Below are 23,898 nucleotides of genomic sequence, written 5' to 3' on the forward strand. Positions count from 1 at the left end.
GGAGAATCAAAAGAATACCTCGTGGGGCTGGGTATATCCACTACGACAAGAGAAACCTGTAGTCCCTTTAACCCGAAAGGGTTGAGATTGGGGTGTGTCCAAGTCAGTCTTTTTCCGATGTCATCCGGTCCATCTTGGAATTCAAACTTTACTTTTGTTCCCCATTCAACAAGGTAACGTTCATTTACGGCGGAACATTTGTGGGTTTCTGCAAAACACATCGGAGTTACATTTTCTTCCGATAACTATGCTGTCGATTCTCACTTGAGCTGAGCAAGCACTTTCCTTCTACGACAAATCGCAACCCAGCACCTCAGCAATTCGACAACATTACAACACATTTACTTTAACTGAAATCGACCGAGTGTTCTACTAATCTACCTTACTGAAATCACTTCGCTCTAATAAACATCTACAAAATGAAAGTCAGCATCTCTTTGCTTCTCGCTGCCATCGCTACGACTGTTAGCGCCGGCGGACCACACGGTTGGGGACATCCCAACCTGGACAAGATATCTCCAGACAAGCCCTTACCTCTTCACCAGCTGCCCGAGTGCTATCAGAGCTGCTTCCAATCCGAGAATAACGCCTACGGTGGCGGCGACTTCAATACAATCAGCCAAAGGGATTTTTGCGAGGACAAATGGGGGCATGCTGGCTCTTGGATGAAGACGTTCGGCCTTAGCTGTTCAATCAGGGAATGTAAGGATAGGGAGGATGGTAATCGGATGCTTCGCTGGTACAAATCGATATGTATGATCTGAAGATGGCATGTTCACGAGTCTTACGCCAGAGACATGCATGGGTGGAAAAACGGATGGAAGGGAAACACACAGTGCAGAATTACTGTCCGGAGCGCAGGCATTTTGCGCCGCAGCGGAAGGAGCGAGACCCGTTTTCTCTGGATGGATCAGAAAACCCAACTCAGATCCATGCTTGTGGGTGCACTCAAATACCCATCAGCCACTGGTCAACGGAGCGCGAGACCTAAATCTGCACACCGTGCTGCTGCATGACCTTCTTCGGGGTGGGGTCTGTCGTACCGGTGTTTGCTTATGTAATATAAGACCACCCGCCGACTTCAACCGGCCATGAGCACCTGCCGGAGCTTGCAAAATCAACAAGTTTTAGACAGAAATGACGGAGAAGAAAATCGGAAAACAATCTAGAAGCATTGCGACGGTCCATACTTGTTTGTTATTTCAAAGTAGTGTGAAACGATTTTACGCCGTGTTTGGAATTCACCCCAAAGCGACATGTCACATACGCTCCAAGAACCCCCTAGGGCACTGAATTGCGTGCCATTTCAATATCTTCTGCCTAACCGTCCTTTAGAAAGTAACAGTCTCTCTTGAAGTAAGTGAAATTGGTGTCCAAGAGACGGGCACGTGGGCCTCGACGCTAAACATGATCTGGCAAGTGCGGTTGCCAGACGAGCTGACAGCAGTGCAAAGTGGCAGCAGCAACTGGACTACGGGAGCGTAGCTCGGGGATGAGGAAGCATGGACGAGTCCTAAGTCTTTCTAAAAGTGACGGACAATATTCCTGAGAAGTATACCAATCTGCGACTCCGACCTCTGGCCTGGTTTCATGATAGTATTAATCGGAGGGTACGACAGTGGGAAGCAAGAAACCGAGAACGCTTGGAACCACAAAAAAAGACGTGTTGTGTCAAGGTGGTCGCTACATCGGAAAAGATTCAGGAAAAATGACCGGTCAGTGGAATATATATACTAGAAGAAGGTTCAAAACATCAAGGACTAGTATCGTGACTGAGTTGTTGATATTGCCCCTGTCGGTATCCGAGTGCAGGTTCTTGTCGTGAAGCCGAATCCAGCACCGTCTGTCTACCTCTACATTTTGCTCGCTGGATAACTTATATTGGCCTGATACCCACCGTAAGCGTGGAATCCCAAGCTGCAGGCGGTCTGTCCCGGCGGCAGGTCGTAAGGCCTCTTGCAAAACGAGAAGGAAGGAGCCATCCGCCCAACGACGCTGCTCCTTCCTAGAGAGAATCGAGCTGCCCGTCCCATCCGCCTCGACCCATCCGCCCTCTCGGTATATCTCGACGTCTCCTCGACTGACCCCTCTTTTTCCTCTTTTCTCTTCTTCTTCGTGCTCACGATTACGGTATGCCCGCCCCCATCAAATGTGCGTTTTTATTGTTTTGCTAACTGTTACTAGAAAAAGACTGCTCCTCTTTTTTTAAAAAAATCGTACGCATTCTTGTTGCCCGCTTCCCGTCTTCCTGCCCTCGCTGCTCTCGTCGTCGTCGCCGTCCTTTTTCGTCCTTCCTCGTCCTTCCTCGTCCTGCGTCGTCCTTTGGCGTCCTTCTTCGACATCATGTCGTGGTCGTGGTTCAAGGAGGTGCTGGTGACGCTCGCAGAGCTGATCCTCGCCATCGGACAGGTTATATGGCAGTGGTTGTGCGGTTGGGTGCCGGTTCTTCTGGTGGTGGACCTTCTCGGTCACTCGTTTGCTGTGCTCTTCGCCCTGCGTAGGTCATCGCTACTGTCCTCTGATTCATCATCTCTTCTAACTGTGTGTTAGTTCCTGGGATCATTATCCCTTACTACACCCTGCCCGGCTCCTTTCTCGCGGTCACCTCTCATGACAAGAACGTCGCCTTCGCCCTCTTGGGTGTTTTTCTCTTCGTCCTAGTGATGACTGCCGGCCCGCTTGCCCAGATGTGGCTTGCCGCGCTGAAGATTCGACGCCGAGGTTTCCGTCCGCCTTCTGCCGCCGTCTTTTCGTTAAAGACAATTATGCAGGCCAGTGCGAGCCCCGCCCTCTCTGCCCACCTGCTCGCCAAAGGCCTCCGGCCCAACGCCTGCGACCGTTGCTCGCCAAGCCCCCGGGATCTCGAGGAGGGCCGCGCCATGATACACCTCGACCGAATGTATCATTGCGTTGACAATTCTGGCAAGGAACTGGGCTGCATTCCGGTCCTTGACCACTATTGTTGGTGGTTGTGGGTCCCCGTGGCCTTGCCGACTATCAAGAGCTACCTCCTCTTCATGGTATGGATCGTGGTGTTCCAAACCGTGTCGCTGGGAATTCTGGCTTGGCCTTTGGCCATCTCGGCATGGCATTCGACCGCCTGGCTGTACGTCTTCATCGCGGCCTGCTTCCCATACATGCTGGTACTCGTCCTCGCCGCCCCCATCAGGAAGCAGTGGAGACGTCTGGCCTGTATGGACTCGCCCGGCAAGGAGTACGCACAGTATATCCGCCATCGACCTGCGCCCGCCTTCCCGATGTATGTCAAGCGGTCCGACGGGACGTATGCTCACCGTTTGATGAGCGACAATCCCTGGGATAAGGGAACCATGCTCAACCTGCGGTCTGTTCTCGGAGACAACATCTTGACCTGGCCCTTCTGGTTTGTCGTCCCCCGCCGTGTCCGTGACTACGGCACGGGCGAACAAGACTTGCCGCTGTCGTCCCGGTTCCTTCAAGACGTCCAGGATACGCAGGCTTCTGGTGCCTTTACTTTCGCCATGGCCGGTATCCCGCTGCAGACGCTCGACCCGGCTCGCCATCGACGCGGGTTCTCTTCGGAGGACTAAGCCCGTCGTCCTGGTCGCTGCCGCTGCCGCCGTCGTCGCCGTCGTCCGCCGTCTCCTCCGTCTGCTGCCGCCTCTTCTCTCGGTCTTCTCTTCTGGTCGCCTCTATCGCTAGGGCCTCTGGGCCAGACAGTTCCGCGCCGCCCATGCCCATAGATACGAACACCGCGAGCTGCCCCGGATAGGCTATTATTTTCTCTGCCCCGCCCCCCTTCCCCCATCCATCCACTTGCCGCCCTCCCAAGTGGTTCCCGAGGAGTCAACCTCATTAAAAAATCAGCCTGACATGCCGCACCTTCACGTTGGTGTCAGGTGTCAGTACCCAAAATCGCGATTCGGGGGAATCGAAGATGGGGAAACTGACGCGACAACGGATCACAAAGCAAATCAATCATCACATCACAAATCGATCCGTACTTTGCGAGCTATTTCATCCAGGAGCATTTTCAAGTTGTCAACCTTACTCCACGCTCGCGTCCCTGGCTAGTCAATACATTCGGCCTCGGACCTTCTCAAACAAGCATCAAAGTCATCATGGCAACACTACCTTGATGCTTCCGAGTCTCAATATCATTGGGGCACTTGAGACTCGACGACACACATCATATCCTTTGGTTCTCCTCGGGGCGGAGAGATCCTTTTGGAACATTCATGACTTCACTTCAGCCCAGTACTTGCAACATCCTTTTCGGGTCCTGGGAGGTCGTCATCATATCCATGATCAACCATTCACATCACGGATTGTCTCTGGGGCAGGAGAGACAATCGATCCATCATCACCTTTCTTTCAACCTTGAGAAACATCTTCGCAAAATCAAACCACTTCATTTGAAACCACACTCCGACATCGAATTTGGCTGGCAAAGCTCGAACGCTAGTCACCTTCACACGGTACAGCGAGTCCATCTCTTCGTTGGGTACGAACAACCTTCTTCGATCGGCTACCCAACACGCATCTTGGAACAGGGTTGGCGACCCTTCCACAAGTCAGACCATCGGGTTACTTATCTCTCTCGGAGACGACAGACGCCAGAACTTCTCGCAAAACCTTCGCTTGGCGTGCTTGGAATAGTACTGGCACCCTATGTTCCTCAGCAGAGAAACTCTGGCAGACAGATCTCTGGGGCAGCAGAGATTTGTTCTTCAACACTTCAATCCTTCACACTTCTTCTTCTCTCTCTGGGACGGCAGAGATTGGTTTTTCAACAATTCAATCCTTCACACTTCTTCTTCTCTTTCTAGGGCGGCAGAGATTGGTTCTTCAACACTTCAATCCTTCACACTTCTTCTTCTCTATGGGGCAGCAGAGACTACAAGATTTCACACAATCAGACTTTGATCTCTAGGGCAGCAGAGACATGTCGTTTCCACAACATCACACTTCTCTTCACACTACTCTTCATAATCTGGGCAGCTTCAAAGTTTCGACTCTATTTCATCATCCAGAATAATCCCTTCGAGGCTTTCTGTGTGGTATCTGGGGCAGCAGAGACACACACTACCATCCAACACTACTTCTCAATCATCCATCACGTCGTCCCTAGGGCGCAGAAACTTGACCTTTCTCATAATTATCGGTCAGACAACTCATCCATGAGGCGGCAAGGATCATTCAATGTCACACCAAATTTGGACACACTTTCTTTGGCGGCAAAGATCCGAGTTCGCTCGGTACAACAAATTCTCAATTTCCCATCCTCGCGCTACTACGGGCGTGAATATGCAACTTCTCAGGCCTTTATTACACTGAAACCTTCTTCACTCTTCGTCTCTGGGGCAGCAGAGACCTTCTTTTCTCAACCCAGCTGAGGGCATTCCTCATCAATCTCAGGAGGCCCAAGATACTACGATTCCATCGTTGTGTTTGAATATCACAAAAGCATCAATGTTCAACCAAAAACACCACATGAATTTCTCTGAGGCAGCAGAGAATTCTCCAAACCCTTTGCAGTGTTTTCAACGTCTTCCATGTTGAAAAGCCAAACAAACCAACCACATCAATCACATTGCAAGTCTCTGGGGCAGCAGAGATTCGCAAACCCATCAAACCCTACTTTCCCATCGTCTATGACGGCGAAAAACGACTTAGCCAATTTTGAACAACCCAAGTCATCATTGGCATCATCTCCTGGGCGGCGGAGATGTCACCCTACCCTACTCACACGTCTGCGCCTTCAACGCGGTAACAGAGCAGTCCGATTCATCAACATGCAACGATCGGCATCTTATTTGTGGCGGCAGATCAATACTCATACCATGCACTCTTCTGTGGCTCGTCTCTGAGGCGGCAGAGACTTGGTCACTTGGACCCAATCACTCTCACTCTCCTGACTCGGCACTTTCTTGCCAAAGACTAGAACATGCATTTTTCTTGTCTATGACATTTCCAAGACACTCAAACTCCAAACCAGATATCTCTGAGGCGGCAGAGATTTCGAAATTCTCCATATTAACACACACACACACACACACACACACACACAACGGCATCAAGGCGAAACTTACCACTCGATCTTTACCAAGCAAAGCGAAGGCAACATCTCTGAGGCGGCAGAGATTTCGAGATTATTCATCTTCAACACACACACACACACACCCATAACGGCATCAAGGCGAAACTGACTACTTCATCTCAACCAAACAAAGCAATGACAACATCTCTGAGGCGGTAGAGATTTCGAGGTTCTCCATCTTCAGACACCCACACACCCACACACACTCGCACGCACACATACACACAATGGCGTCAAGGTGAGGCTTACCACTTTACCTCGACGAAACAAAGCGATCGCAGCATTTCTGGGGCAGCAGAGATCCGCGATTCATTTGAATTAATCAATGGCTTCGTCTCAATTTCCTGGGCGGAAGTCATTGACTATTCTCAACACCACTCCTTCGTCACCTACACGACTGGCGGGTTTCATATTCATCCTTAGCCACGCTTTTCATGACTCTGAGGCGGCAGAGTCATCCCATCTTCTACGAGCTTACTTTCATCATGGCAGCCAGTTCGAAAACCAGATTCCAAGATGTGCAAGGTTCGACACCATCACAGACTCGGCACCTTTGAGGTAGAGCAGCAAACCATGTTGCGGAACCAAGCTTCAGCTCAACCAATAGCATCCATGTTCAGCGTCTATCCCAAAGCAGACGCACCCAGTACGGTTGCACGATCCCCATGTCACCATCTGCAAGACCACGGTGAGACTAGGCGGCTCCCGGTACCTTGCGCGAGTACAGGAGGCAAAGCCCGACAATTGCTCCAGCCAGCGAGGAATCTGGAGCAGCTATCATCGGGGAAAGCTCAATACCAGAGCATTTCAGCTCGATTCGGCTGACCCTAGCAAGTAAATGGCAGCACTTTCGCACATTCTGGGCAATGTCAACACCACCCACGGCCTCTTCTCTGGAAGAACCGGATTGGCACAGAGAAGCGACTTTGACAGGAAGTCAATTCATCACCTACAGATGCCGTCTTCTTCCAAGATGGCACATCAAAAGTCCACCGATGGGACGCCCCACGGTCAACATCGGCTTGTCTGTCAATCATGTCGTTTGCACTACACCTCTAGAGGCTAACATTTCTCCAGGCACATTTTGCGGACGGCCGTGGCCTTCAGACCGAATTTCATTGAGGTACATTATCAAAGATGGCATTCTGAACACCTCTCACGCTTCCAAGGCATGCTGCTAACATTTGAGAGATCATGGCAAGTAAAACTGGAATATTCACCTGCCAAAGCTATCACCTCCGGAAGGCCGAATCCAAATCGAGAGAATGGTAGTAGCAGATGGCTGAAACCGCGCAGGTACCGAAGGCCAGTATTAGCACAATATCCCTAGGCATCGCTGCAAATCTAACAAGCTCTCCAACAGACACATGCGTATGTCATGGACCGATACCGACAAGCCCGAGTACGCTGCTTCAAGACCACAAGGCCCGCTACCTTCAAACCATGCCGAACCCCGAAAACAAGAATGAGCAGACCGCGGAGGGTGTATGAAGGACTTTGGATGGATGAAGGGCGGAAATGGACAGAGGGCTCTGCACAAGAGGAGGTCACAGGAGCGCATTGGCTAAAGTGATGCGAGGGGCACGCAACACACGTGTAGAGCTACGAAAATGGGCAGTTTTTAGACTTGGGCTGTTCTTATTGGGTTCTTGTTACGGCGGTGTGAACTTCAATATACCTCTCTGATCCCAATCAAGGACGGTTTTGGTGATTTTCTCGGCCATTTCTTGGCCAGTAGTGTGCTCCCACTCGTCGTTCAACACCATTTGAAATGAAACATCGTCTACCAAATCTGCGGTGATTAGAGGGGTACTTTGAGACGAAATGTGCCGGAGTAGAAACCCCGCAACCTTCTCATCAGCTATTCCAATGATCCAGACAATCGCATCGTCATCAACTGTAATGATACCATCATTCTGTGTCAGCAAGCACTCCAATATCTCGCGCCTTTTCACCGCGTTCGAGGCCTCTCTCTGCATGATGCCCAGCATATCGACCGTGACGCGGTAACTCTTATCGGCAGGGTCCAATATCCTCCGAACTACCGTCATATTACCCATCCCAGCAAAGGTTTCAAATGCTTTCTGGGTGACTGAAATGGTGCGTGTGCTCGCCCAGGTCGTCATCAAAGCCGAAATACCTCCTCTTTCCTCAGTCTCTTCTGATCCACCACTCATCGCGAAGGCCATCCCTGACGTGATGATTCTCAATTCTTCACCCGCGCGATTGAGGATCAGAGACGCAGTCTCAGTACTACACCAATTGAACATGTAGTCGAAGCAATCCAGGCTGAACGTCAAATTTGGATGGTTCAACTCCAGAAGCTTTCGCATCATGCCCCCCGCTTCGACTATTGCTAGAGAGGCAATCATGTCCGTGAGGCAGAAAGTCTCTCCCCGCCGCAGTAGCTCCTCCACCTCGTCCAACCTGCCGCGGACGATGAGTGTCTTGAAGGCGTTGTCGGTCAGGGTCGGGAGTTCGAGGAGAAAGTGCCGCATGGCCGCGAACTGGCCGAGGTTTCGAGCAAATTCTGCTCCGAAGAACAGGAGCGATTGAAGTTCGTGGACAACTTGTACTTCGGGCTTGTTGTAGTCTGGGACGATGTCACTGCCAAGATCTGAGATGCCGAGTAAGGCATACACCATATCTCGGGGGTCTGTGGCTTGACTTTGGCGGAAGCTTCGTAAGAGTGTGTGAAGGTGCTTCTTTTGAGTATTGGCCTTCCGAGAAGGACTCGGCATAAGGTCCAGGACTGCCTGGCGGTGGGGGCCGGGGTCGAGGCCGAGAAGCCCTGGGGCGGCGGCGAAGACGTGCGAGCGGATTGAGTGTTGTCCACAGCATATGGTAGAAGCTCTTGCGTTGGCTACTTCTTGAATGATCCAGATCCTATTGAACCATGGCTGGTGAAGTAGGGACGTAAGACCGCAACGTTGAATGTCGGTCAGAGCGGCGTAGTCGAGATAATTCTTCTGCTCCACCTCAAGCCACTGTCGACCCAAGAGGTCAGTGTTGGTCCAGTCTGCCGGCTTGGAGACACTTCGTTGCAACTTCCCAAGGCTCTCCATGAGGACCTTCGTCTCGTACGTTGAGGGTCCTAGCCACACGAGAACCTGGTCAGCCTGTCTGTAGATGTCGCTCATCTGTCCAACTTGATGCCCTCGCTCCTGGAGATTCGTCTGGTCGATACAGATGGCGTCAACCCATAGAATCCTGTTCTCCTTGTTGCGGAGGTGCCCGAGAGCCGAGTAGAGGTTCTTGGTGATATGCAGAATCTTGCCATTCGCGGTGATGGTTTCGGACTGGTCGGTACTTCCCCAGGCGTATGACAGGGCCTCGTACGGCATGGCCCTGTCTGGCTCAAGGCTTGCTTCGAAGATGTCGCATGAAATCTCGCCTGCAGTTCCTTGGTGGAGCATCAGTAGCCGGAAGGATCGCCCTGCAAGATCCAGCGGGCTGTACTTGAAGAATTTCGTCATCTTGAGTGCGGGGTCGACTGAGTCCGTCGACTACTGAGATCTTGGACGAGTTTAGACGTCTCAGTGTTTCTTCCCCGCAGAATCGAAGACGATGACCATCGCGGCTGGCATGCCAGGAGACGGCGAATGGACGTCTGGTCGGTTTGTACGATATTGACGGGGACAATGACGATGGAGCAGATCGGTTCGTTCCATGTTGTGCTGCCTGCAGTGGTCATGCAGGTCAGACTAGCTGGCCAATGGGACCCCTGGTACTGTGATCCAACTGCCAGAGCCAGTCAGCATGCGTCCAGTGCTCCGGCATTGGATGAATCTCACCTCGAAGTCGGAATTGGGTCTCGTAGCAGCCCTCAAGGCGGACCGCAAGCTTCAACAAGGACTAGAGCTATCGCGTTTATTCGGGGTGGCTTCTGCAACATCGTGGTTCGGAACGCCCAAACGGGCAGCAGGGTATCAACAGTCGTCACGGATGGCCATCCACATGTGGTATTGGTTCATCGGAACCACAAGGTCGTGAGAATCGTCGGGGTCCGGCATCGTCAAAGTGTTCGGATGGCATCGGCCTTTCATATGCTCGTGACTCGATTGGAGATGTTCCTGGAGAAACACAGCCAACAGCATACCAGGAGGCCCTGCATCTGCGGTCTACAGTGGAGTTCTCCAGCGGGGGAGGGGAACTCAGCAGCGGTGTGGCCGGCGAGCGAAGAGCGCTAGAAGTGACAACCGGCAGGCACTGATTGGCGGACCTGCTGGTCGGATCCGGGCGATCGCCCAAAGGGGAATAGCGCTGCGTCAAACAGTGGCCGCGTGCCCCTCCACTGCCTCCAGCCAGGTGCCTTGCCCCGTGATTTCCAGGTTTAGCAGCAGCATCAAGGTGCAGTGCAAGTGCGGTCCAAACTTGGGCCCTTTCACATGTCAGCTGCCCAACCCCAAACGGACGTCACCATCTCACCTCTGTCCAGCAATTGAACCGAGCCACCGCAGTCGACACGGGACGCTTTTCGCATTGAAACATGTGCCGCCAGCACCCTGGCCCAAGACCCTCTGTCATGAGGCTGTTTGATTGCTGTTCTCCCTCCCACAGCAACCCTCTCTGACCACGAGAGCTTCCATCCCCGCGAGATCCGATCCGACACCATCGTCGTCCGTTGCAGCTCTCCGTCGTCGTCTTGTCATCCACCGAAAGCTTCCAAACAAACTCCAAATCCCCCTTCGAAGCAGTCGATCCTTCGGGTGGCGGTCCGTGGTCCCAAGCCGTCCGTCGCTGCACTCGTCGCCAAGCGCTTTCCCGAGCCCGGCCACCTTGCCATGGCCTTTTAGTCCAAGGCTATCGCATTACTCGCGCTGCGCCGTCCCGTCGACTCGTTCGCCGCCAGCTCTTCTACCAGCCACGACCTCGTGGTCTGCCGTGTGCCTATTGCTTGGTCAGCTCTCGGCTGCCCTCGGTGTTCCAGGCCCATGAGCTTGCAACGAAAACCCACAAACATTCGACGACCTCCCTTTCCTTGATTGGCACTGCTGCCCTCGACACAGCATCTTTCAGTCGCCATGATCGACCACGTCCTCGGACGGCCTTCGGTCAAGTCGCGCCGACTCCAGGTGCTGGCCGTCCTGGCCTTCTGGTCGGCCTACATTTTCAGGTACGAGACACAAGTCCTTGAAGACCCAATGGTGGGAATACGGCTGACAGTCATCTTTGCAGAGGTCATCCCCATGGCCCTCCCTTCATGCGCTTCCTCTCCAAGCTCACGACGAAACGACTTACAACATGGCAGACAGTCGTTGCCACCATGCTCTACCTCTACGCCGCACGTAACTTCAGCACCCTGCTCGGTCTCGCGAGCCCCGAGCCCATGTCGAACATGTACGATGCCACCTACTTTCGTGCGACGTGGGTCCTGACTGCCCTTGACGCTGGTTTCTGGACGGCCATGAAGATCCGAGCCAAATGGTTGCGCGACCTTGCCAGCATTGTCTTCTCCGTGTTCTACATGTTTGCCGCCGAGAAGGCCGACGAGAAGGTTCGGAAGGTCCGAGGTATGCTTACTGTAGAGCACTTGCGGGTCTCCTGGAACAAAGGGACCACGCCGTACTTGCGCTTCTTCCAAGGTCTGATGCGACCTCGCTTTTCCCGCTGGCCGCCTCGCGCGATCCGCATCCCGCGCCCCAATGGCAGTGATTACAAGGAGCCAGTATCTGCATGGCTCTATTTTGACGGTCCGCTGACGGACCTCGCGAGGCACAACCGAATCATCCTCGATATTCCAGGTGGAGGATTTGTCGCCATGGATCCTCGATGCAACGACGACAAGCTGTTTGCCTGGGCTGCGAAGACTGGACTTCCAGTGTTGAGTTTGGACTACAAGAAAGCTCCAGAGTTCCCATACCCATATGCGCTCAACGAATGTTTCGACGTCTACACCACCATCATCCGGAGCAAGGGAAGATGCATTGGCATGTCCGGAAAAGAAACGCCTCGCGTCGTGCTCACAGGCGATAGCGCTGGAGGAAACTTGGCTACATCTACGACGCTGATGATCATTGAGCGAACGTCGGCCCCGATGCGCCGTTACGTGAGCACTGGGGATCTGCCCCTTCCTGATGGATTGGTGCTGTTCTACCCCGGTCTCGACATGAACATCGGCAACTGGATGTCAGATGAGCAAATGTCACTGATGAAGGACAGGAAGATGAGGGCTACGAATAAGTCTATCATAAGACGAAAGAGCATGCAGTACAATGATCTGGTTGGCACTCCACACCAGACCGACGACGAAGAGGAGAGTGCCTCCAAGCAAACGACGGAGCTGACGGCGAAGGAAGTTGAGATCGCGTCTTCGCAGGCCCTTGCAAGTCCGCACCCGGAGTACTCGCACAGCGGCCCTCAGGCCTTGTCCAACACGCAATTATCGTCGCAGGATGCTAAGCGCAAGCAGAGCACGTCGCATCATTCAGAGCCTCTACGAACACGTCTTGCCATGTCCTCCATGATTTCTTACTTCAACGACCGTGTCCTCACTCCTGAGATGATGCGTGCCATGATCATTTTATACATCGGCCCTCATAACCGCCCCGATTTCAGTCAGGATTATCTTCTCTCGCCTGTTCTGGCTCCGGATTCTCTCCTAGCCCGTTTCCCCAAGGTCTACTTCCTAACCGGCGAGCGAGATCCCCTGGTCGACGACACGGTCATTTTTTCTGCCCGCATACGCAAGGTTAAGGAGGCCATGTTCGACCAGGCTCAAGCCGAGAGATCCGATTTTGGCGACGGATACGAGCCTGTTTTCAACGCGAAGGACGTTGCTGTGGTGACGCTGATACCAGGCATCTCTCACGGTTTCCTCCAGTTCCCAACGGTGTACCCGCCAGCTTGGAAGCTCATCGACAGATCAGCCGAATGGATTCAGGATAGTTTTGCTCACGCCGACGCCGTTCGAGAGCGTGAAAGTCGCGGTCGTCGCCGCGTGGGAGGACAGGCGACGAACGGCAACTCACAAGGAAGACATCACACCCGCACTGAGTCGAGCGGCGATGAGGACCGGCCTCTTGAGATCAGCATGACCAGGGCGAACCGAAGCAAGACATTAACGAAAGAGCCCCAGCCAATGCAGGAAGGCGAGTCACTTGCCGAGAAGGTTGAGGCTAGCAACGGGAAGAAGAACGGCAGGGCCAGGGGCGCAAGTAAGAGCACAGGCGCGAGCCTGGTTAAGCTTAAGAGTACAGATGATCTACTTGGAAGGCGCATGCAAGGCCTGGCCGGTGGGTTGACCGGCGTTGGTGGTGAGCATGATTGATGAGCTGCGGGTGTTCGAAACAGGCGCGTGGTAACGAGGTGCTCTGGTACATGATTCCTTTGTATGGAGAATTATTGGGAGGTTTAGAATGTCTGTAGATTGGATTCGCCAACGAAACTGTACGCACGTCAGAGTAGGATCAAGCCTTATAGACATGACATGACCTAACGCATTCCATTCGTTGTTCTTCATCAAGACCAGCACTGGTTTGGGAGTGTCCCATATTGCGAGGTGTGAATCATCAAGCTCGTTCTCGCAGGCATAGTAATTCCCAGCAGGTGCAAGATGCTTTACGCTGACAGGATCTTGGCTACATGCTGAAGATATAAATACACCTCATCTTCAGAGCCTTAGGGCGAGAGAGACAAAGAAATGGAATACCACAATCCATATCATTCGAGACCAGACCTTGAATCGGAGGTGAGGTGCCTGGACCCAGGCGCAGCCAGGCATGTCCTGGATGGGCCGTAGAGGTTCGGATCGACTGCGTATACATGGAATACATCACAAGAGACGCAGGAGGACGACACTCCCAATCACAGGGTTGGTTTTACCGGCCGTAATTGACCGCAGCATACCGCAGGACTGGCACCAGCATATATGAAAGCTAGGTGTTTCCATTATTGAAGTTCCAAGTGTTTTGGGTGATGGTCACCCTGACGAGGCAAAGGACATATCCACATCCAAAGCAACTTCAATTCATCCCACTCTTTGGCTTCTGTGGCTTCTGTCCTCGGGTGATTCATACGGCATTGCAACACAAAAGCCTCGACTCTCAAGCACGATGATCCAGCTGCTGGAACATAGTCCAAGACCACTCACCCTATTCTCCACCCATAGTCTGTGTGAAGAGACTTCATCACGGTGTTTCTGTGCTTCTGGTACTGGGTTTTCTTCAGTCACGAATACCGAGCCTGGTTCATGCTATACACCTTTCGAGGTGTCAACAATTACCATTGCTATCCCAACTTCCAAGAGTGGCAACCCGACGATAGTTCCGTGCTGGAGAAAGCCATCGGCGACAGGTCATAATTCGAACAACTAGGCTGTATAAATTACATGTAATCATTAGCTTCTTTAGCCGTCAGGATAGTAGGGTGTGATGACCCTAGTTCATGAAATTGGTCATCATTTGATCATGGTACCCTCCTGGGGAATCTCACAATCTCACAAGCAGCACATTATTGGGGATCGGATCAACAACAGATGGCGTCTAAGTATCTCCTAAAAGTGGTTGTCATCCCCGCCTCCAGAGTATTCTGCCCATGTTCTGAACTCGGCGCCCTTACAATGATGTTAGATCTACCGAAATGGTTTGATACCTTCGTAGGAGTGGATGTGCACATGCGTACAGTCACACAACATGGATGGAATCTCGGTCTATGAAGCAAGTGGTTTCTCGTGGGTGCCGTAAGAGATTGATGGCGGCCATTACTGCCATTTCATAAGACCTATAGTCTAAATCACCCTTGCGTCGCCTTCCTATATTGTCACGGATGTTGAGTCGTGATTGACTATGAGGGTAGTATATCTCACTTGCAGTTTGCTGCGACGGTGGGATGACGAAAGACGAGTGTGGTCCTCTTCCTCGCTATTGATTTTTCATCGTCTTCATATACGGCGTATTGGCCGATTTGATGCAGAGGGGGCCCTTCTTGAACTTGAACGTTCTCAAAAGCCTTCCCACATCGTGCAACAACGTCTGGGGCGCCTCAGTAATAGTCGACGAAGAGGCAGCTTCTCGGTGTCACTGGTGTATCTTGAGCTTGAAATCGCCTTCTATGATTCAGCTTCGCTTCATGTTCTACAACATATTGTTCTGTCGCTCCCCGTGGACACACATGGTCAGAACCGTCCGTGTGTTAAGACAAATCCGACATGAAAACCTACTTAAAAGTACGAAGTAAACTTGAAGCTTGGACAAGAACAGGAACCGAGAATGAAGCGATAGACCGCCACAGAGTTCAAGAAAATCATGATCACTTTGTTCTAATACGTTATTCCAATGCGTTTTCCAATGCGTTGGAAATGACACGTTTCCTCTCGCGGCCTGTCATGTAAAGAATACCGCATGAATACCTCAGAACTAGGCGTACAGGAAGAGAATGTCGTGTTCAAAGCCGAGGTCACAGTCCCTCAAAATTGACACTTTACTATGGCAAATTGGCAGTCATATTCCTTCGCGTTCATTGCTGATTACATATACATAAGCAACCTAATGGATGTTTGGGTGCGTCTGATCTGAGTAGCACAGCTCATGCCTGTGTCCAGATGTTGGGCCTCATCGTGGGGCCTGCTCGGTCAAATGTTTTGTATATAAGTCCCATCAGCTCAGTCGCAAGAAAGAAAGACACAACGAATGGAGAACGGGTATCCACTTGTGAATAAGTCTCATAAAGATTTTGGAACCGAAGATCAGATTGACCTTCAGCTAAGAGAAGAGAGTCGTCTTCCAGATCTTGCAGTCAGTTCATGCACTGCATTATGCATACTGCGCGGAATATGCTACAACGGACGATACCAGACAAGAAAAGGCAAATGAAGTCTACTATAGATGGGTGCGCCCTGCGGATATAAACCGCAGCTTGGGCTACATGCGGCAAATGTGACACAAGAAGGGAGATACACGAGAGATAACAGGGCTAGAAGCCGATGGCACCACTCTGACTAGTGCGAGCTTTCCTTGATGGAGGGACGGACGGTTTGGCGTGATGAGAGACATGTGCAGCATTGCGTCCCTTCACGCTATGAGTTGGTGCCTTGAGAGTTGCTGTCAAGATCGAGAGTCAAGAAACGTTCCAGAATAATGTGTCTGCTCCCGGAGCACAGGAGACACTATTTATTGAAGAGATCCCATAAGTCGAAGGCACCCAGTTGCTCCTGTTTATTACGGTCATTAGAGCACGCCGTCAGAATCTAAAAGGGGGCGTCGAGCGGTGCTTGCAGCAAGCTTTTGGAACGAAGCCTGAAATCCGGAGCGTTGTTTAACTCATGGGGTCTGAGCACATTAATCGTTGACAGGGCTGAGCCGAAGAACGCTGGATACAGGTAGTGAAACGAAAATGGATCCCTCACCTTTCGAGGTGTTGATATAATATGAGAAAGAATAAACCTCTCCAAAACAGCCGCAAGCTAGGAAGGATAGCCAAGGGTCCTTCTGGAAACCCTTCTGGACACGCCGAGTTGCCCTGACATGTGACGTCACGAGAGATATACACAGCATTGCATGTTATGATGTTCATTCAAGGTATAAAGGAGGGCCCTGAGATATCTTACAAGGTCTGGAAGCAGGCCCGAATCGAAGGACTACGACGAAGGGACTCTTGGAACACAAGGCCTCCAATGGGTTCATGAGTGATGCCTGCAAGCGAAGACCGCGGAACAAGAATGGACTCCACGCATTTCAAGCACCAACAGAACGCGAAGCAGAATAATCAGCTGACAACAGAACCACAAGCTGGGGAAAGTCTCCAGGTGCTTCTAAGTGATTGGAGGACAGTTCTCGGTGGTCTCACATGGCGGCTTCCTGGATACTTGCTCCTGTGTTTTCCTTGTCACCAACTATCAAAAGCTACCTGATTTTGCTTGTTTGGCCGTTGAGACCTGTATCGCCGGCGCCATCAGCTTTTATATGCGCTCGAAAGCTCTCGCGCGGGGTTGGTGGAGCACGTTGCTAGCCATTCTGACGGCCTTCGAACTGCCGCATCTGCAGGGTATAAAAGACATTTGACCAACCAGCAACTTAAGTAGCAGACCGAACAAAATGTGTCTGGATCACTTCGTCTTTGGAATCGAATATGCCTATGGTTCATTGGCGGTACGTTCATCAACCGACGCGATCTGTGATCACGACGGCTACGGCAGAACTTCGGCGAACGTCCGTATGCGAGCGGACTAGGTACTCGACGAGGTGGAAAGGTCGAGGGCGAAGGAAAATGAGAGACGATGCCCGCACTTTGATTCTAGGCTCGGAATATTTGAGGAGCTTGGAGCTGCCAAGGTGTCGATACTGACGAAGTAACGACGATAACGTCAAGGATAACAATCATGAGAATCTGGGGAACGCTCAGGAGGACACCGACAACAGCATCAACGACGACGATGATGGCGAAACCAAGAACGACGAACCTCACAAAGTCAAGAATGGCAACAACGATATCAAGGAGCCTTCACAAGAGCTAGAAGAACCAAATACGAAGCCGTCCTTGAATGTGTTCTATTGCAAGCCGGTCATCCTCTTTCCAGTCAAGCCTCAGGTCGTATTCAAATTGTCCCACCAAGACTCGGAGAACGCCAAAATCCATTCCCAAAACTATTCAAATCACAAACCTCTCTTTTGCGCCGCGAGGCTTTCCATTCTTTCCTCCAATGCCAGCACGGCCTTATGCCTAGAAACAACCGCCTCAATCTCCTTCTTCAGCTGCGTCTTCCGCTCCTCAGAGCACCAGCTGGCCTCCACCGACCCAACCGCAATGCCCTCCCACTCCTCCATGGTCAGCTTAAACGCCTCCTGCACCGCAAAGTAGTTCTCCAGAATGTACCCGCCAAAGTACGCCGGGTCGTCGCTGTTGATGCTGAACCGCACCCCCTTATCCAGGAACTCCCGGATGGGCAGCTCCTTGATCTCTGTCACGCCGCGCAGCACGACGTTCGAGATGGGACACAGGCTGAGCAGCGTCCTGGTCTGCGCCAGCCGCGCCATGAGGGCCTCGTCCTCGTTCGACCGGCGTCCGTGGTCGACGCGCTGCACGTCCAGGTCGTCGAGCGCCGAGACCACAAACGCCGGAGGGCCCTCCTCCCCCGCGTGCGCCGTGCGCCGGACCCCCGCCTCCCGGGCGGCGTCGTAGATCGGCTTAAACATCTTGGGTGGGTACGGCGCCTCGCTGCTCGACGCGCCCACGCCGGCGATGGTCCCGTCCGCGAAGTGGCCCGCATCCTTGGCCTCGAGGAACATGCGCAGGCCGTCCTCGACGGGGCAGTGCTTGAGGAAGCAGACGATGTACTCGATAGTCATGCCAAAGTCGGCCTCAGCGCGGCGGCGCGCGCGAACGAGGCCCTCGACGACAGTCTCGTACGAGACGCCACGGCTGGTGTGCGCCTGGGGGTCGAAGAAGACCTCGGCATGGCGGACGCCCTGCAAGTTTGCCTTTTCAAAGTAGGCGTACCCCAGCTTCTCGAAGTCTGTGACGGTGAGAAGCACGGAGAATCCGATAAAGTAGTAGTGCAAGAAGTCGTCAAGGGACGTGAAGTTGCGGTACCGCTCGTACAGGGCCTCGACACTCGCGAAGGCCGGATCCTTGTCAGAGGGCAGGGAGATGTTGTTCTGTTCGGCGAGGCGGAACAACAGCTCAGGCCCCAGCGAGCCCTCGATATGTATGTGGTGCTCGCATTTGGGTAGATCGACAAGGAAATCGTGGAGCTTGTCGTTGCACATTCTGCGTAGACTCGCCTTTCCCCCTAGGCTGAAAGGTGATGGATGGGTAAGTCGGCTTGAGAGGCTTGCAAGCTGCTGCTGTTGCTGCTGCTGTGAAGTCGGCGCCCAAAAAGGTTGATGCGGTGGTGTGTGGTGTATAATGGGATGTTTCACCTCGAAAAGTTTGCCCAAGTGTCGACGTTTCTGCCTTTGTCGTTCACGACCAAAATAGATCCTGTCGAAATTCTAGAAGTATTGAAGACGAACGCACGGCTTGGTGCCTCTTTTGGTCTTTTTGGCCCTTTGAAAGTTTCTCAAAACCTTGCATCATGATTTGGTGAGGCGTTTTCATCGTCTCCATCGAGCTATCGTTACGTTATCAATCGGTCGCCCCCTCGATGAGTCAACGGTCGGCGACCGCCGCGTCTCTTTGACGGAGGCCGGCGAAGCGTCGCTCGCCGAGGTGTCGACGCGCTTGCATCGCCGCTTGACCCTCTCCGGCGATGGCTGATCACCTTGTGGCCTGAACACGCAATGTGGATTAATAGTTGGAGATATCTAATCCGTCCTGCAACGGTCTTGACGGGTATCGATAATGGCGAAAGGAGGCTGCCCATTTCGGGCCGGAGAAACAAGCTTCCAAAACACATGAAGCATTGTTCAGGCTTGAGTACAACGCGAGAACGAGGCTGAAGACAAAGGTTCCCCTGGTCAAGTAAGCTTCCCGTGCCACGGATCCGGAGGCGAGCATCGCCAGAATCCCCAGCAGTTCAGCCGTTTCCCTATTGCGAGTGGACCAGTTTTCCGGGCTCGCGACGGCCTGCGGCATTAAACGCACGACCAACGAAGCTGTCGAACGACAAGACGGTTTGAAAATATCCATGTGAAGCGAGCTAAGAGTTGCATCGACATGGGAAACATGAGATGAAATGTGACCTACGACGAAACAAGCTCCGCAAAACCAAGCACATCGCCCGCTTGTCGCAACGGTCATGTCGCAGCCGCTTGCATCGGGGCAGCATCTCACGTCTTACTGACTGACATTTACAGATTACATCGCCTTCCGGGAATCCGTGAGCCGACATGGCATGTCGCAGAGGGCAGCAGTTGAGTATCGAAAATGTCGACAATGACGTGCATGGTCGGGAATGCCTCGTCGAAGTATGTGCGACTCACTCCACAAGCGGCTGCTCTCCGGATGGACCATTGTCAAGATGATGGACGAGTAAGCCGCGAGACAGCTCGGGCTGCAATCCTAATTCATCTTCGCCTGGCTCTGCACGTTGTCGCAGGATCTTTGTCTTTGTCGAGTCACTCAAATCCACAAGAATCATTGCTGTCCTCATGGAAGCTTGCCATTGTAAGGTGCAGGCAGGAGGCACACCCAGCTTCAATCCGCCATCCAACTTGTCAAGATCCTAATCTGCACCTTGCCGTGCCTGGTCGACTAGTGACCGGCTGTCTCTCGGATCATCCCATGCAGGATTCAATTCCATGGGCGGAAATGGCTTGTCTCCAGAGTCCAGACCTTTCCCATTGCTTTTTCTTGTCGCAGAAGGCAGAGGTCTCAAGAACCTGCCGATTCCCCGGTTATTTTTCTCGGGGGCTGACGTGCTGGCGGGAGTCGGCGCCGCTGCTCCCCAAGACCACTGGTTAAGCCTGCCGTAGGGATCATCCCGGGCCTGGGTTGGACGTCAACTGGTCGTCGCGAGGGCTGATCAGTGATCCCAGTGTTTTGACTGCAGGGTAAGTCGTGGGCCTCACAGGGCAAGGAACGTAGGGGCAAGGGACGTAGGATGAGAAAGAAAGGAAAAAAAAAAACACCGCAGACGACAAGGGTACGGTGGGCAGATCCGTCGGGTCGTGGGACGCGAGGAACGACACCCGATGGATGGGTGGCTTGGTCAGAGTGAAGCAGTGCAGCTTTTTCTCGCATCGTTGAAACCTCTGGATGATATTCCCAAGCTTGTCAGATGGACGGCCGAACACGCCTCCTCAGGCTGTTGCTCCGAAGGATGCAGCGGACAGCGCCCTTGTCTGGTCTGGTCTGAGCCCCCTCGAAGGGTCTCTTGGCCCTTGACATGCTTGATTGTCAGCCCCATCCATGCTGGCACGGGCAATCCCATGGTGTCTGTGACGTGAGCCGTCGCAACCATCGATCTCCAACCGAAAAGAAGCCTCCGCCAGCCATACCTCCAAAAGCTTATCGCCAGAAATAGCTCCCAAGACCGTGTTTGATGGGAGGATGGGTTATGCCGTCTTTCGTCCCTTCATCCCTTGTGTGTCTTTTAAGCTTGTCATGGCCGTTTCCGTGCGCGCACCTGATGCTTGTGCGCAACAACATGACCGTTGCCCACGTTCGTGTCGAGCCTTGTATGCGTGTTCTAATTCTGTCCGTTTGAAGTCGGCAACCACCATCTTGTCAGACTTTGCATCTCTATACCTTATCCAAAGATTTGGGATGTGACTGCAAACCTTCTTCTTGAAGATCGACAGTACGCCTCGGTCACCACGAGGAATTCAAACTTCCTACCGACGCTCCCGTACTCCGTGCTGGACCCGTCCCGGCGTCCTCCCGCCGTGTCTGCATCCAACCCGCGGGCGAGGATGCTCCTGGGTGGCACCCATGCACCCCCACCGAGAGGAATGTGGGAACCATTCAGACAGACCATCTGCCCCAGCTTCATGCAAGTCGGCAAGGGCTTCTCTGGTCACCCTGTTTCACACGGCTTGCAGACCGCCTGTTGGCAATACCCAACTGCCGCTATGGAGTCAAAACCTCTCTCCGCATCATTCTTCGGGTGCGGTTACTCTTAGTTGATGTTCGCCAGAGACACGAACAGAGACACGGGTTGAGCTAAATGCCCAGCGCTCACTGATAGGGTGTCTGTTGGTATCGCTTCCGGCAAAAATTGCGAACTCCCAACTTCCCCTGCAGCTTCCTCTTGATTGAGCTGCAGGTATGCTTTGCCCTGTTGATCATGTTGATCCAGAAGGCTATGGACCATCACGCTGGTCGTTTTGCGCATGTTGTGTCGAGTCTCTCTCTCTCTAATTAAGTGTGGGCTGCCACATGGAGCTTCCGTCGCACGGCATCGCGCTGTACTTGGTCGCGCACTCAATTTAAGCTATGCGATACGATGTTGCCAGCACCCGTTATTGTGTCCCTCGCAGACCGCGACGGCCGTGTTACGTCGCGTGCCACCACGGAAGAGTCGATGCTCCGCGGTCCTCGGCACAAGACACGATGGCCACGCGGGCGCCATCAAGCCATGACATTATCCAGTACCGCCTGGATTGGTGGAAAGTGGAAAGTAGGTTGCCAGTTGATGGGAGATCCATAGTCCAAGCTGAGGTTTGACAATAAAGTCACAACCACCAACGAAGCCGTCTTGTATGCGGGGTTGCACACCACTTCTGCCTTGCCTGCCTCGTAGATGGTGATCACGCTACCCAGGACGCTGTTCCCTCCCGGTGGAAATACCGAATGACACCCTAAGTCCCAGCGACGGTCGATGGCGTCTCCGCGGTCCCGTGATTGACCGAGTCGGGGCCTCTGTGCAACTCGGGCTGCTGCAATGATGCTTGCATTGTAACACGCGCTGTACTTGGTCCGTTTCGGTGCTCCAAGATGGTGTATTTGGAGGGGGCGGAGGATGTGCCAGTTTGGACACTAGAGGCCGTGCCGGTGACGGGATGCTGCCACAGCTAAACTCGACTCTGCTCGGTTATCACCCAATCTTCTGTGCGCTAAGAAGTCTAAGGAATCAGATAAACTGGCAGCGGGTTGGTCTGTAATAGTAGATTCGCTTCGCGGATGGAACCTGGCAAGTCACTCCTCCGGGCTGTCATGTTTCATCAGGGCCGACAAGCCTTGAGCTCGAGCCAGCTTTTCTAGGTACGCCAATCGCGCCAGCAGCATGGCAAGTGTGGTCGGTTGTGGGCGGCACCATGGAACGGTCTCGAGGGTCCCGAGAACTCTGATAACCAAAGTCAGCATGCCAAAGGCAAGCAATGCTGTTGTCTGTGGGCATCAAACACACGGAATAGCAACGCGGGAGCATCGTCTATCCATGGTTGAATTAGCTATTAATACAATGAGCGTGCGGAGCCGATCTCATCCATACAACAGGCAGATTCGGCATTCGGTTGGGATGAGATGCGATACGTCGGCTCCACAGCTCCTTTAGACCAAATCTCCTGTGCGTGCAGACTCTTGCCTATAACTTCATGCTGTTAATCTGCGGCAGAGGAACGGTTGATGTTGGCAAAGGGGGCGGGGGCGGAATGGCGTCGTTAATGAGCGTTATATCGAACCGGTCCCGAGCTAGCGCGGCCGTCGTCGGTCTCGTGCACAGATATAGACTTGCGGCAACGTCAGCATCTCCATCCGTCCCCATTCCACATGGCACTGTTCGGGCTCCATAATCCATCAGATTGCAAAACCCCTGGTATCATCGTGTCTTGCTGACCTTGTTCCTGGTTGATGTGTAGCCGCCATGACCCGAGCAAAAGTCTCCTGCATCGGCTCCCAAAGGCAACAAACGATGGCGATCTAAAGGTACTGTACGAGTCGAGGATCGCGTTACATTTGCTGCAGCAAGCTCGCTGTGCCGGCCGGAACGAGTCGTGCAACAGGCCCCTTCTGCGTACGACTGGCAGCCATGTTTGTGAGCACCTGTTGTGCAACCATCTGCCACTGCTCACTGATCTGCGCTTTAGTCACGCAATCCTCTACCGTGGCTTGGGAAGCTAGTCAGGACGCACGCCAGCTGAGACTGCCTTGGGTGCCCTGGGCTGGGGGCGAGACAGGCTGGACGGGTAGAAGCCGGGAGACAACCGGAGCGCGGGAGCCTCAATTCCTGCGGCCTTGGACCTCCTGCATCCTACAGATGATCGGCTTGCAAGAAGGAAGAAGCATGAGATGTCTGTCCCTAAGGTGTTTGGATCGCTAGCTTTTGCTGTTCGTCCTGCGCATCAAAAGGTAAACCCCGCGTCGCAGTGGTTGCTCAGGTTGGTATTGCTGGCGTCTTGTTCATTTCGTGCTGGTCCTGATCAATGCATTAGCTCCGGGTCGGCCACTGAACATGGGCATGGCTGCTTCTGCTTCATGGATAGAGTACCGATGTCTGCTCC

General features: G+C 53.0%; 4 protein-coding genes across 4 annotated transcripts; 2 read left to right on the forward strand and 2 right to left on the reverse strand.

Annotated features, from left to right (window-relative positions):
- Window positions 1–2,343: 2,343 nt before the first annotated feature.
- CGGC5_v009172 (uncharacterized protein) lies at window positions 2,344–3,569 on the forward strand (the record flags this gene model as incomplete). The annotated part of the gene is made up of 2 exons (XM_032037437.1): window positions 2,344–2,497; window positions 2,551–3,569. The coding sequence occupies 2 exons, from the start codon at window positions 2,344–2,346 to the stop codon at window positions 3,567–3,569; spliced, it is 1,173 nt and encodes a 390-aa protein (XP_031883732.1).
- Window positions 3,570–7,731: 4,162 nt separating this feature from the next.
- CGGC5_v009173 (Heterokaryon incompatibility protein 6, OR allele) lies at window positions 7,732–9,555 on the reverse strand (the record flags this gene model as incomplete). Its single annotated transcript, XM_032037435.1, has 1 exon — window positions 7,732–9,555. One exon carries the CDS (start codon window positions 9,553–9,555, stop codon window positions 7,732–7,734), a length of 1,824 nt encoding a protein of 607 aa, XP_031883612.1.
- A 1,548-nt stretch (window positions 9,556–11,103) lies between these two features.
- On the forward strand, window positions 11,104–13,349 carry LIPE (Hormone-sensitive lipase; the record flags this gene model as incomplete). Its single annotated transcript, XM_032037433.1, has 2 exons — window positions 11,104–11,195; window positions 11,258–13,349. The coding sequence occupies 2 exons, from the start codon at window positions 11,104–11,106 to the stop codon at window positions 13,347–13,349; spliced, it is 2,184 nt and encodes a 727-aa protein (XP_031883515.1).
- A 4,321-nt stretch (window positions 13,350–17,670) lies between these two features.
- aah1-1 (Adenine deaminase) lies at window positions 17,671–18,783 on the reverse strand (the record flags this gene model as incomplete). Its single annotated transcript, XM_032037432.1, has 1 exon — window positions 17,671–18,783. One exon carries the CDS (start codon window positions 18,781–18,783, stop codon window positions 17,671–17,673), a length of 1,113 nt encoding a protein of 370 aa, XP_031883516.1.
- Window positions 18,784–23,898: the final 5,115 nt, after the last annotated feature.

Source organism: Colletotrichum fructicola, assembly GCF_000319635.2.
Source record: "Colletotrichum fructicola Nara gc5 chromosome Unknown KSG_Nara_v1_contig05, whole genome shotgun sequence".
In the NCBI taxonomy this organism is placed as follows: Eukaryota; Fungi; Ascomycota; class Sordariomycetes; order Glomerellales; family Glomerellaceae; genus Colletotrichum; species Colletotrichum fructicola.